Here is a 15,262-nt window from a genome sequence, read left to right as displayed (position 1 = left end):
GGTAAAACGTATCTCCCTTTCCTCCACTTATTCCTCAAAAGAATAGGGCAGCAGCCTTTCAGAGGTGACACACTAACTGGATTCCCTCATTCCCTGTGGAGATGCGCAAGGGAGGAAAAAGAGCAGTGGCTACAGAGCACCCTTCAAAGGCTGCTACAATATTACATGGCCCAACTGAGACAACAGGGGCACAGTTATGAGGCACATCTGGAGGAAAGCTACAAAATTCTAGCAGCTGAGCAAAGAGAAGACAAGGTAGAGAGCATGCATGTATTCTCTCAATTATCCTGTAAAAGTTCCCTCTTAGAAAGCAAAAAACCCTGAATGGGTGGCATCTTCAGTATTAAGAACTAATCCTTTAATCCTTTTTGACCAGTTAATAATTTGGGAGGACTTGGTTGATAGCAAAATGAGAACAAGACAAAAGAGATAACTCTGTACTGGAAAGTTTTAAAGAAAATGGAAGAGGGCAGAACCAAATTCACAATTTTGCCTGACTTGCTTGAGTTATGCTACTACGTTAGCTTCATATACCCAGGCCATCTTCAATGCTTCGAATGCCCAAGGATGAGAAAATCTATTCTGCATAACAAGTTGGAAGATACTTTCCAATTCCCCATCTTGTTTTTATTTCCTCTGACTACCATTCTAACTTGATCTGACACAGAAACAGGATTTCTTTGGTTCTATTTGCTCTTACCTATATTCAATGGCTCTGGTGTAATAGATAATGGCTATATCAAATCTTTCTTTGGAAAACTCTTCATTTCCTTTCATTTTCATTAGTTCTCCTTGCTGAGAAACCAAGGTGAAAGAAGACCCATCAATTAGCTCCAAAGATAATCAAGAACCCAATACCTAGGAAAAATGGATCTGGGTTTCTATCTTGGATATCAGAAATAACTAGGGGATTATTTATGTAGAAAATGAGATTACAATACCCAATATTTTGTTACATATATATATATATATATGACACACACTATACACACACACACACACACACACATATACTTTTAGAGACAGGGTCTCACTCTGTCACCCAGGCTGGAGGGCAGTGGTGCAATCACACCTCACAACAGCCTCGATCTCCCAGGCCGAAGGGATCCTCCCATCTCAGTCTCCCAAGTAGCTAGGACTACAAGTGCACCCCACCATGCCAAGCTCATTTTTAAAATTTTTTTGTAGAGACCAGGTCTTGCTATGTTGCCCAAGCTGGTCTTGAACTTCTGACCTCAAGCAATCCTCCCACCTCGACCTTCCAAAGTGCTGGGACTACAGGCGTGAGCCATCATGCGCAGTCTCAGTATATATATTTAAATAAACCTATCTTGAATGTCTCAACACTAACTTGGTTAGAGAATATTAAAAGTAAACAAAACCATCACATTATGAATAATTACTAAAATTTTTGTGCTGTATTTGGTAGACCCACTTTTAAATACAGCTTATCAATAAGGCAAATAAGGTAATAAGGCTAAAAAACAGATGCAAAGTAGAATTTTAACTTTAGGTTAGCAAATACGGTATTATACAAGAAACCTCAGTGCCGAAAAACATATATAAATCAATAACATAGAGGCAATGTTGATTAGACTAATTGCAAAGCATGAGTTGGTAGGTTAATAAGAATATATATGAAGGGTGCTAGAGAAAAAACTAAAACTTTTCACTTCAAACACTGATTTTTTTAAAATAAACTAAATCACATCATATCAACGGCATTAGGGAATTCAATAGAACATTAAATATTTTCCCAAATTCCTTTTTTAAAATTAATGAGTTAAAGTCCTATTTTCTTTTTTCTTTTTCTTTTTTTTTTTTTTGAGACACAGTCTCCCTCTGTCGCCCAGGCTGGAGTGCAGTGGCCGGATCTCAGCTCACTGCAAGTTCCGCCTCCTGGGTTTACGCCATTCTCCTGCCTCAGCCTCCCGAGTAGCTGGGACTACAGGCGCTGCCACCTCGCCCGGCTAGTTTTTTGTATTTTTTAGTAGAGACGGGGTTTTACCGTGTTAGCCAGGATGGTCTCGATCTCCTGACCTCGTGATCCGCCCGTCTCGGCCTCCCAAAGTGCTGGGATTACAGGCTTGAGCCACCGCGCCCGGCCTAAAGTCCTATTTTCTATGAGTGAACAGTGCAGCACATGAATTACATCTCAGCTGTTACCAAAGAAAATCATACTTCTTCAACTCATTAAAGACTACAGTTTTTAAAAATCAAATTTTCAGGCCGGGCACGGTGGCTCAAGCCTGTAATCCCAGCACTTTGGGAGGCCGAGACGGGCGGATCACGAGGTCAGGAGATCGAGACCATCCTGGCTAACACGGTGAAACCCCGTCTCTACTAAAAATAAAAAAAAAAATAAATAAATAAATAAACTAGCCGGGCGAGGTGGCGGGCGCCTGTAGTCCCAGCTACTCGGGAGGCTGAGGCAGGAGAATGGCGTAAACCTGGGAGGCGGAGCTTGCAGTGAGCTGAGATCCGGCCACTGCACTCCAGCCCCGGCGACAGAGCAAGACTCCATCTCAAAAAAAAAAAAAAAAAAAAAAAATCAAATTTTCACTTTCAATTAATGGTTTTTAAATCATTAGAAAACTCTGATCAAGATATTAGCTATTTCCCTCAAATATGTCATCCAATTTTATGAACTGTATATTGTCAGCAGTTTTATTAACTTCCTCTGAGTGTTAAAAGTTCTAACGGGCAAATCTTAAAATATATTTATTATATTCATTCTCACCTCTATACAATCCATACAACTTTGAGTTTTAAGTTCTTCAAGTAAATTGCAGTCTTCCATTACAATTTTAGTTATGTGGTACTTGTCTAAATTTTATTTTTAGGAGAGAGCAAGAGAGAATATTTGTTAAAAAAAAATTGGTATTGATAATACTTTAAATCTTAAGTTAGGTGAGTCCACAAAGGTCCTATATTATTATTCTTTCTAAATAGCACGTTTCTTGTAACCTTTTATGTGTATTAGAGAACATAGTAAAAAATAAACTGATAAAATGTTGCAGAAAACATCAGTTATTGCTTGCTATGAATCTAATCTCACTTTTTACTTCTAGCAATAAAAAACCTTTATTTATTATTATATTAGTTGCAATTGTATTTCTAATAAATGCACTGTCATAAAATATTCCAAATAGGCCACATAATCACTTACTTCAATAAACACTGTCAAGCATGTATGGTGTACTATGCACGACATTCAATAAAAATGTATGAAAACAAAAACCTGGAAAACTACTTTCTACAATATATTTAATATAAAGATGGAGTATCTCTTATTCAAAATGCTTAGGATCAGAAGTGTTTTGGATTTGGGATAATTTTAGATTTTGGAATATTTGCATTATACTGGGTGAGTATCCCAAATCCAAAAATTCAAAATGCTCCAATGAGCATTTCCTTCGAGTGTCATAGCGAAGCTCAAAAAGTTTCAAATTTTGGAGCATTTCAGATTTTGGATTTTTGATGCTCAACCTATTTTAAATAAATACTTTCAAATGTTTTTATTCAGTATTTTGACTCTCATGAGTAAAATGTTACAATGAGAAGTTGGAACACTATTATTACAACAATTTAATAAACTAAGATGCAGTAAGTAACCAAAGTTTATCAGGCCTCATTTTCTACATTGTAAGCTATTACATAAAAAGGATGTTTTAAAGTGGCAAAAAAAAAAATGTACTGCAACAAAACTATAGTTAAGCCTCTAGCCAAACATATTCATTTCTAAAGTGAAAAGAGTACCTAAAATTTAAGATTCAATAAAGGACCTAGGAAAGTCACCAAAGAAATAAATTCTAAGGAACAGAGTAAGATTACATGGAGGAAAACCTGGGCTTTGAGATCAGAGAGATCTCACTTATCTAGTCCTACCTACTACTTACTAGACTGCAGAAACAACACTTAACCTCTCAAAGTCAGTGTGCTCACTGCTAAAATAAACATAATAACAGCCACCTTGCAGAGTTATTATAAAGAAAATAGAATGTAAAAAATCAGCTATCAGCCTGAAGAGGTGTACCCAATAAAAGATACTGCTTCTCCATTTCCACCATAATATCTAGCTTATAATTAAGGGCCTCCAAAACAATGAAGAGAACAACCTCTATCAGTGTAATACACCCCAGTGTCTAATAAATCTATGAGAAAGATGTGTCATTTAATTCCTTTCTAGCACTTAAGTCAGTAGTGCAAAATTTGCCTTTATCTCAGCAGAGATGGTAAATTATTGGTCATCATCTACTGAAAACCCAAATCTTTCCTGTTTCAAGATTCCTATAACTACACTATAAAAACACTGCTAACATTCAAATGCTTTAAAGAAAAATATTTCACACAGTAAAAGAAGTATGTAAGGCAGTTACCTCATACATAAAAGAATAACAGACTCATGAAGAAAATAAAAATCATAAGCTTAGCTTCGGTTACTTTTTCTTACGAAAGAGACTACCCAGTTGTGATCTCTATTTTTTTTTTTTTTTTTTTTTGAGATGGAGTCTCGCTCTGTCGCCCAGGTTGGAGTGCAGTGGCACCATCTCGGCTCACTGCAAGCTCCGCCTCCCAGGTTCACACCATTCTCCTGCTTCAGCCTCCCGAGTAGCTGGGACTACAGGTGCCCGCCACCATGCCCGGCTAATTCTTTTGTATTTTTAGTAGAGACGGGATTTCACCGTGTTAGCCAAGATGGTCTCGATCTCCTGACCTCGTGATCTGCCCACCTCAGCCTCCCAAAGTGCTGGGATTACAGGCATGAGCCACCATGCCTGGCCCAGTTGTGGTCTCTTTGAGTATTACATATAATAACTTACGATATCCATTCAGCAAAAATTTTTAAAGTACAATGTCACAAAAATCATTAAGACAAAAAATACAGAATAAAATTAACTACTGGTTTGAAATTCTCTTTTTCAGGCATACATAAAAAACATTTTTTAAAAATTCTAAGAAGACATCGCTTCTCGGCCTTCTGGCTAAGATCAAGTGTAGTATCTATTCTTATCAGTTTAAACTTCTAAGATAAATCAGAAATCACATAACTACACATCTCATTTTCCCAAATAACTTTAAAAACCGAGTCAAGTACAATTTAAAGCATTTATACTTACATTCAGTAAAGAAAATACTTAACATAGGCCAACAATTGTCAATTGATCCTAATTTAGTTAGAATTGTTACATCGCCTGCATATTTTATCCAATTCAGAGCTTCTTCCATTGCCAAGATTTTCTGTTTCAAAAGAGAAATGAAGAATGGGGACTTGGTTATTAATTCTAAATTTGCATGTGGCATTATAAATTCATCTTATGCAAGTATGTCAGATCTTTAATACAAAACTGGTACAACCAATTATTTTTTGCTACTCCAGCACGTAACCTAGAGTAGACTGACATGTAAATTAACAGACACCATGGACTCACATATGTTACCTCTTCAGGAGACCTCAGAGCTCAAGATGCTTCTGCAATTATTACAGACCTGGAATTTGAGGTCTACAACCTGGCCAGACTGCCTGGGGTAGCAGGCGAGTGCAATATAACAAGGTGGATGAGGGTTCTCAGATCTCATCTACACAAAGACCTCCATCCTTACCCCAAGGTTAAATTTATAGATTAAAGTTCTCCAGAGGAACTACATATTTTACGTGGTCTGTGACAAATAGAAGAATAAGGAGATAAAGAACAAGGGGAAGATGTGTCTGGGCAAATGGGCACTCAGTACAGTGATCTCCATGAAGGATCAAGAATTCACAGAAACGTTATTTGTACTTCTAGTGTCTAAAGTAACTTCAAAAATTAAAGTTAACAATGGGCTTAAGGTAAACATAGATGTTTATGGCATCAGTATAATTCAAAATTGGTTTAACATTGAATCTGGAGATTACCTAGTAATTACATATCAAAAAATACTCATACCAGAGGCCTAATAATTTCATTTGGGGAAACATAAGCCAGGTAAATAATCTAAAAGAGAAAAAGAATCAACTTGTAAAATAAGCTCAAAATTACATTATGCACATGGGTTAAAAAAAAGATCCAAACCCCCAAAATGAGGAGTCTGCTTAAAGAAAATATAGAAGTCAATACTACCAAACCCCACATATAGAACATTGAGCGTATGGACTCAATACAAGGGGAAATGAGCAGTGAGGTAACTGCCACTCATCCACAGTGGCTGTGTCAGGTTCTGTGTTTAACACTTACATTTTCTATTTTACAACCAATTCTCAATAAGCCTCCAATGAGGAATGAATCATTCTGAAAAATAAAAAAGGGACATATTTTTTCCTTATTCAGTCAATTCTACTTGAATTTTCTAATGGAAAAATGGCCTACATTTTAGGAACACTACTATACGTACACAATAGTACACTTCCAACAAGCATTTACATGACCAAGTTACCCCTTAAGACCCTAAGACAAGAAATTCCAAAATAGTCTCCCATTGGGTTCTAGTAGTAAAATAACTTAGTGTAATCTTTAGACATGTGAGTTTTTTTTTTTTTTTCAGACAGGGTCTCACTCTATCACCCAGGCTGGAGTGCAGTGGCACAATCTTAGCTCACCACAACCTCCGCCTCCCAGGATCAAGAGATTCTCCTGCCTCAGTCTCCCAAGTAGCTGGGATTACAGGCACGTGCCACTATTTCTGTATTTTTAGTAGAGGCGAGGTTTCAACATGTTGGCCAGGCTGGTCTCAAACTCCTGACCTCAAATGATCCACCTGCCTCAGCCTCCCAAAGTGCTGGGATTACAGACATGAGCCACCATGACCAGCCAACATGAATTTTCAAAGTTCATTGCACTAGGCCAGGCGTGGCAGCTCACACTAGGCCAGGTGTGGTGGCTAACATTTGTATGTTACTGCAAATAACTACTGCAGAATATAAACATCAGAATGGCCTTTCTAAATTTAATAGTACCAAGAACAACACTTGACTCCACAACCAACTGAAATTTAAAAAGCTTATCCAACAGCTTTCAAAAAAAATTTTAAAACCACAAAAACTCTCAACTTATCTCAATAGTGTAAGGAAGGACACCTCCTCAAATCTGCCCTGATAAAGTCTACCTACCCAAAGACAAAATACTTGTTGATGGTGATGTGTTTTTATATCAACAGATAGAGCACATCACTTTCAGAACCTGTGGCAAAGGTTTCTATGAACCCATGCCCCACTTTCTGCGACAAGTTCCAATTTCTATCCTTTAATGACAAGATGCAGTCCTGGTCCCCAGCATAGAACCATGACAGCAGTCATCTCCCTGATCTCTCAAATACTGAGCACGCACTGATGGATAGCAGATTCATCTCAGGTTAACCAAAACTAAAACCATTACCTGTTAATTGCTATAAATTAGTCATATGAGCCTAACACTATATAAATGTTTATATTATTTAAACCAAGGGCTTAGGGGGAACCTACATTCTACCACTTACAGCAACTTTCTTTGCCAAATCCACAATATCTTCCATCAACTCAAGATGTTGTAATTTCTTCAAACTTATCTCAGAAGCACGTGAATTGCTTAAAGACAAATTTATTTTTTAAAAGATTAGATTATCATATATACAAATTCATTGAACTTTATGCTTAGCTATGTATCTCAAACCATTAAAAAAATAAGTTCTCTTTTTCTTCACTCTAGGTAACAATAACTAAGCTATTTATTCAGTGAACAAAATACTGTATCTTTTTCCTCTCTTTTGTACTATAACACTGATATTTATAAACAAACATGTTAATTCTTCTCGACTCAGCTTCTAGTCTACCATCTAGTACGATTCTATTCAGAATTTCACTGATTATGTTACAATTATTCATTCATATCCAAATCTCAAGCTTTGTTTTTTCCACCCTATTAGACAAAAGTTGAGCAGCACACAAGAATAAGACATAAGCCTTCCAGTGAACTTGCATTCCTTGGTATTGGGTAACATGCTTATCACTGTCCATACAAAATGAGTAACATATAGTAACTTACTTGGCGTCCACACAGGGATGCAATCGTGATATTACAGAACTGTTTTGATGTTGAAACAGAAGTGGCCAGAAGATGTGTATTTTAATGGCATCACAATAATCTTGCAGGACAGAAATTGGTTTACTACACCATATACTGCAGATGTCAAATTCTTAATTTAAAAAAAAGTTTAAAATTAATGTTTGTGCCTCATTTTTTAATAAATCAACACTGTTAATAGTAAAAAGGCAAAAATGGATATGGAGAGGGAAGAAATGAATGAAGTATTTTAGCCTGTTAAATGTTAAGAATATTTAAGTGCTGGCTAAAACTCTATTTTAACAAAGAAAAGTTCTGATTTCTAGATGAAAAACTAGTAAGAATACATTTTTAAAAGGCATATAAATCTGTTGTATTGTTATGACAGCATGGATGGACCTCCCTTTATAGTATTTCCATATATTAACATTAAAAATACCAGTGTACTCACCTAAATTCCTCTCACTTTGGATATAATCTTTATATTGCATACCCTAAAAAGAAGAAAATTATTTTGATTTGTGTCTAATAAAATGGAAAAGTACAGTTCTTGATTTTTGATCTAAGGATTACCAGAACTAACCAAAGAACTTTCAGTGGACATTTATTTATATGCTTCAAACACATCTTCAGCCAATGAGTCTTAATTTGAGACCCTTTTTACAGTATTTCCTGAGTTTGCTTCTATGGCTCTCCCCAAGAGCTTTTCTAATTCCCTGTCAGAAAACCACCTTTTGCCACCACTTGTCTTCTGGCATTCCACAATCTTATTTTTGAGCCAGTGCTTACTTTTCCTTCTCAAATCAACTTTTCTTTCTTTTTTTTTTTTTTTTTAAGAGACAAGAGTCTCACTCCGTCACCCAGGCTGGAGTACAATGATATGATTTCAGCTCACTGCAAACTCTGCCTCTTGGGTTCAGGCAACTCAAATCAACTTTTCAACAGCATGTGTACCTCCCTGTCAAAATGCACGTAACACAAAAGCATCTTTACTCAGAGAGCCCTAAACCAGAAAATCTTCAGTACACAATGTCAAAAATGAAAAATTAGCAAACCTACTTACCACCCCATCACAGTAAAGCTGAGTCACACGAACAAAATCATTGCTCATAAATTCAGCAGCAAAGACACAATCGTCCACGTAAGGGCAATCTTCTAACAAGGCATAATCTGTCACAGTGAAATCTCCCTCAGCAAAATTGTCCATGATGCACAAGTCTAAGGAGACAACACAAACTCAAGTCAGTAATTAAATCATTTGAGATGATAGAAGAAAGTTTTCCTGGCTTCTATGGTATATTAGAAAAATACTTGGAACCTATGTCCCAAGGAAATAACTTCTATCAGAACACTGAGCTCCGAAAGACTCTTGTCCCCATTCTGCTGACTTTTCCCCTGACTCTCTCCAAATAATTTAATCTATTTCTTCCTTTCCTTAGGTTCACATATTAACCATCTCTACTCTAAGTTAATCTGTTTACATGTCTCCTTTAAATGGAGGATCACTAAGGGCATCTTATTTATCTTTGTATGTGCCTAGCACATGGTAAGCTCTCAAAGTGTTTGCTGAATGAAGAAAAGACATCTTCCCGTTGCTGCACTTGTACCCTACCTGCTTTTACTGCATTCTGTGAAATGCGCCATTTCATCATACACAAACTGTTATATTCTCAACCTCCTGGCCTGACCTAAATCCTGACTCCACTGAGAACTTTCCTATCAACTGCTCATATTTTCCTACTCATCTCTCAGTGTGTTTCTATCTTGGGCAAAGGAGTAGGGCTAGAGTGGTGCAGGGGAAGTCTGCCAATCTCCTAACTCCTCAAGGCAGCATCCAGACCTTCCATCCTCCTATGGACTGCTGCTTCTAACACTCTCACAACTACTGCAATACACAATCAGCACTGCTAAATTGCAAAAAGGAAAAAACCCTCACATTATCAAAAGCCATGTTTTAAAAATACTTATTTCAATGGGGGACCAAGGGGGTTAGTGCTAAAGTTTCAGACTAAGGGTTTTTTTTTCCTGAAGAAACTTTAATAATAAGGATTTTTATAATTATCAGAGAATAGCTACATAGGCTAAACATCACTGAAAAATGCACCATTTTATTACTTCTAGCTCTTGCCCATATAATGGCTTTCTTTTCCTGTCATCACCAGCACATCATTAACACTATTCCTTGTACCTCTCACTTCACCATTATTATCCTACTATTGTTAGGATAAACCAAGTTTCTTCTTTCCAAAGCAAGACCACCACCAGTCCTTGAAATACAAATCTATTTATTTAATCAATCCATCTCATGATGTCCAAATTGCTGTATGAAAACTTCACAATCTCACAAGTGAAGAATAATAACAATCTTACTAGCAAATTATTTGTACTATGTGTCACATACTGTACCAAATGTTTTACATGCATTATTTCACTAATCCTCAAGCAGTTCTTCTTAGCAGGCACAATTATCATCATCTCCACTGTAAAGATGGGAAAATGCTCACTTAAATCAAGTAATTTGCTCATGTCACCAAGCTAGGAAGGATTCAAATCCAGTCTTTAGTTGCCATAGCTTCTGTTCTCAAACACTCTCTTTTACTACATCTACTTTTCCTGTCATTGTCACCTATTTATCTCTTGGTTACTGTCACGTTTCAAGATCACTGGCAACTAGTTCACAGTGTTTTTCTCTTTCCTCCAAATTCTGTCATCATCCCAGCCACATCGAGGTCCATGCACACAATACTCTAGCCTTGTAGTTTAACAGCCTCCTCAACTAACATGAACTTCACTGCCTACCTCACTAGGTTCTCCCACCCCAGGGTGACACCTCAGAACACTACCTGGGTCAAAACCAGTTGTAAAACTTTTTATTAACTCCTCTCTGATCATAGCCAAGAGTCATTATGGCTCATGTCTTCCTGATTTCCTACCACAGCCATTCTTCAACTTCATCAAGAACTCTTCATTTTTCACCCATCTGAATCCTCCTTCTCATTCACTTTCGGCCTCCTACGAATTGGTTTCCACTTCGACCGTTCAAGGGAAACTGCTTTCATGAAGATCATTAATGACCTTTCACAAAAGACTACTTATCTATAATGTCTAGAACCTGACCTATTTGGCATGAATATTTCTAGAGTTTAAAAAAATTTAACTCTAAGAGTGAACCATGACCAGAAAACATAAGATAATGGAGCACCCAAACTATAGCACATGATATGACGTATGTGCTAAACTCACTCGTCTTACAAATTGTTTTGGCATAAAATACAGAAAGAGCCAAGAACTGTCACAGCCACATATCATGACGTCAATTACAATACAATTAATGTGCTCATACCTGGCAGACTGATACTGATCATTCAAGTCTGGCAAATCTCACTGATAACACACACAGCACCAATTGTATTGTAATTACGACACTGGGGTAAATTTTATTTTCTATTTTTTGTTTGTTTGTTTGTTTGTTTGAGACAGAGTCTCACTCTGTCACCCAGGCTGGAGTGCACTGGCACGATCTCGGCTCACTGCAATCTCCACTTCCCAGGTTCAAGCGATTTTCCTGCCTCAGTCTCCCAAGTAGCTGGGATTACAGGCGCCCACCACCACGCCCGGCTAATTTTTGTATTTTTAGTAGAGACGGGATTTCACCATATTGGCCAGGCTGGTCTTGAACTGCTGACCTTGTGATCCACCCGCCTCGGCCTCCCAAAGTGCTGGGATTACAGGCGTGAGCCACCGCACCCAGCCTTGTATTTTAACTAGAGAGGCAATGTGACAAAGTGGTTAAGAACATGGACTCTGTAGCCAAGACTCTCGGCTTGAATCCTGGCTCTCATTTCCTTGGGTGTGTGATCTTGGGCAAGTTACTTAACCTCTCTGTGCTTCTTCTGTGTTTCCTCGCATATCAAATGGGGATAACGATATTACCTACCTGATCAATCAGTTAATACATGTCAAGTGCTTAGAAGAGTACCAGGTATATGGGAAATGCTCTAAATACCAGCTATCATTAACATTAACGTTAGATGAGTATTTTTAAAATCCACGGTTTGGATGCTTCCAGCTAAATAGTCTACCTTAATTGCTAAATCCAAAGAGCACTTTTCAGCTTACAACTTACTTGACACTGTGGACCACTTCCTCCTCAGAACTCTTCATTTGGACTCCAAAGACCATCTTCTCCTGGTTTTCCTCCTATTCGTCTGGCTGCTCTTCCTCAGTTTCCTTCATGGGCTCTTCTTCTCCATTCCCCGCCACCCAATGTCAACTCTCTTTTCTTCTCACTCTTACTCTCTCCTTGGGTGAATTTATCCACCACACCCATGACTTAACAGAGCACTTTCTGAACTTGCATCATTTGCATAGCTTCACCATGATTTTTGCCATTTCCATGTATCACATATATTTTTAGTTAATATTTCCCTTTTATTGAGCTTGCTTGGCCTAAGTGATGATGTCCATGATTATCAAAGGTTAGATGTGCAAGTTATGTTTCTCATACACATTAAATTCCTATCTATTAAAATTTTTTCAAGTGTTTATCTATGTACCAGTTTAAATTATCTCATATGCACTACAGTAAACAATGGCTTCCAAACTTCCAAATGCTGAAGACTCCCAAATCCTTCCAGGCGAGGTTGTATCTCGACTTCTAGACCCTACTAGAACTACAACAAGATCTTAACCAAGATGTCCCACAAGCCCCTCTGAATCAGTAAGTTCAAAAACAAACATCTTTTCCTCAAAAACAAACATATGAAACCAAGTTCTTTCCTCTTTCTGTATGCTGTTTATCAGTTAATTGTTCTACATGCCATTTTACTACCCAAACCTAAACCCTGGGAGTCAACCTAGTCTCCTCAGTCTCCTTCAACATTTCTGTCCAACTGATCGCAAACTGTTGTCATTTCTGCTTCCCTAAGAAATCTAAAATTAGCACACATATACTTCTTCATGCCCAGTGCCACTGCCTTCACTGTTTCTCCTCTGAACTAATTTAACAAGCAGTCTCCTAACTGGTCAGGCTTGCCTTCAATCTTGGCACCCTCTAAAACTCTGATCATGTCACTATACTGCTTAAAACCATGCAACAGCTTCCCTTCAGCTTGAAAATAAAGTCTAACTTCCCTAATATAAGCATAGAAGGCCTTTTGTGATCTTGCTCCTGCTTTTATCTCCAGTCACTCTACGACACACAACCTAGAAGCCAATCATACCCCAGTCCTTCCCAAACAAAACTTATTCTGTAACCACCTAATGCTATCAGTTCTTAATACCCAATTCCAGGAAGCATTTCCTGATCTTCCCACTACCATCAAGTTGATTTTTGCACCTCTTCTCTCTAAACAAGAGCACCCTATCCATGTCTCTGACAGCAGTTTTCACACTGTTTGACTATCACAGGTTTATCTCTGCAGGGTCACTATAGATCTAGAGGATATACTGTGCAATCCACTTGTCATCTGTACTGCTATTTACTTAATGGTTTTCTTTAGGATAACTCAAATCTTAACTTAGATGTAAACTAGTTTCAATAGAAATGCTGATATCACCAAGAAAGCTTGTTTGGTACCATAAAATTTTTTCTAATACAAACAAAAATATACTACTAAAATTAAATACTAAAATAAAGAGCTTCTGACCCCATCAGTTATGGTGAACTAGACACTCTGGGGGAACGTACTATTGGGAGGAAAAAGGTAGATCCTAGATTTAAAAAAAAAAAAACAACACTTTTTGGATGATTTTGCTGAGACCATAGAAACAGGGGAACATCTGAAGCCACCCTCTCCATGCAAAAGCAACAAACCTTGAGCTAGAAATTAAACTTGGCTACAGTTTAGTGCTACAAGTGGTGGTACCAAGAGCAGTAGCAGGATCAGGACACTGAGCCCTGGGCTAGAAGCAAAACGTAGGAACTTAAAAGTGATGCCACCTAAACTTCCTAGCTCCCAGACAAAGCTGACAGAAATGCTTTCAGAAAGAAAGCATCCCCAAATTAGACTCTCAAGATTCCCACAAAGATCAAACAGAAGTTCGTAATCAATGATCATCAAACACATGAGGTGACAGCTACATTGAGGGAGAGACAACAGAAAAAAAAAAAAAAAAGCACTTAAGTTTAGACATCCCCCTCCCCAAGGATATCAGACATTGGGAATGTCTGATATAGTCTACAGAATAGCTATAGGGTCACAAAAATCAGCATATAACATGAGAACGTGAAGAATGACTGAGCATATCAAAAAAGAACCAAGCAGAACTTTTAGAAATTAAAAACGTAATCATTAAAAGAAAAAAAAAGATGGGATGGGTTCTAACCCATCCCAAAAAGTTCCTAACAGAGGATATCCTAACAGAGGCACAGTTGAAGAGAAAATTGGTGAACTAAAATATATGCCTTATGAAATTACCCAGCACTGTAAATTCTGGTAAAGAGAAACAAAGAGATAAAAAATATGAAAGATAAAGAATAAGTGATCTGGAAACAGTTTAGTGTGTATATATATCCAGTTAAAGTTCCAGCAGGAGAGAAGAGATTAATGAGACATAATATTTAAAGAATACAGGGCTCAGAAACTTCTAGATCTCATGCAACACAAAATGCAGAATCATGAAACACATGCATCCAAAATAGGATAAATATAATCTCTATGTAGACTTAGAAGTGAAATGATGTAACACCAAAGACAGAAAATCCAACGTAACTAAAAAAAAAAAGGATATTTTCTTCAAAAATGCATAAATAGGCTGGGCACAGTGGCTCACGCCTGTAATCCCAGCACTTCAGGAGGCTGAGGCGGGCAGATCATGAGGTCAAGAGATCAAGACCATCCTGGCCAACATGGTGAAACTCCATCTCTACTAAAAATACAAAAATTGGCCAGGCGTAGTGGCAGGCGCCGGTAGTCCCACTTACTCAGGAGTCTGAGGCAGGACAATCACTTGAACCTGGGAGGCGGAGGTTGCAGTGAGCCGAGATCGCGCCACTGCACTCCAGCCTGGCAACAGAGAAAGACCCCATCTCCAAAAAAAAAGAAAAAGGAAAAAGCATAAATAAAACTGGCGGCACACTTTGTATAAGCAACATTAGACTAGTATTCCTATCCTACTGACAGAAAAGAAACACTAACCTACAACTGTACATCCATTAAATGATCTGTCAAGAACAAACGTAAAATAAAAATACTTTTAGATATTTTTTAATATCTAAAACTGAGTCAACCACCAACCAAGACACT

General features: G+C 37.7%; 1 protein-coding gene and 1 pseudogene across 5 annotated transcripts in view; one reads left to right on the top strand and one right to left on the bottom strand.

Annotated features, from left to right (window-relative positions):
* Positions 1 to 15,262, bottom strand: part of TTC3 (tetratricopeptide repeat domain 3) — a 123,312-nt gene that overhangs the window by 100,013 nt on the left and 8,037 nt on the right. For 2 of the 5 annotated variants that reach the window (XM_010384139.2, XM_030914715.1), the window contains exons 2-9: positions 9,079 to 9,233; positions 8,467 to 8,509; positions 7,998 to 8,148; positions 7,453 to 7,540; positions 6,216 to 6,269; positions 5,121 to 5,241; positions 2,741 to 2,826; positions 701 to 795 (exon numbers count right to left, since the gene is read on the bottom strand). The exons of the other annotated variants lie outside the window; for them this stretch is intronic. In XM_010384139.2, coding sequence (XP_010382441.2) covers positions 701 to 795; positions 2,741 to 2,826; positions 5,121 to 5,241; positions 6,216 to 6,269; positions 7,453 to 7,540; positions 7,998 to 8,148; positions 8,467 to 8,509; positions 9,079 to 9,222 — 782 coding nt within the window. In that variant the 5' untranslated portion in view covers positions 9,223 to 9,233. The remainder of the gene's footprint in view (positions 1 to 700; positions 796 to 2,740; positions 2,827 to 5,120; positions 5,242 to 6,215; positions 6,270 to 7,452; positions 7,541 to 7,997; positions 8,149 to 8,466; positions 8,510 to 9,078; positions 9,234 to 15,262) is intronic. 5 annotated transcript variants of the gene reach the window in all.
* LOC115893111 lies at positions 4,966 to 5,081 on the top strand (annotated as a pseudogene).

The sequence above is a fragment of the Rhinopithecus roxellana genome, chromosome 13 (assembly GCF_007565055.1).
Source record: "Rhinopithecus roxellana isolate Shanxi Qingling chromosome 13, ASM756505v1, whole genome shotgun sequence".
In the NCBI taxonomy this organism is placed as follows: domain Eukaryota; kingdom Metazoa; phylum Chordata; class Mammalia; order Primates; family Cercopithecidae; genus Rhinopithecus; species Rhinopithecus roxellana.
This window is presented reverse-complemented; position numbering and strand designations above follow the sequence as displayed.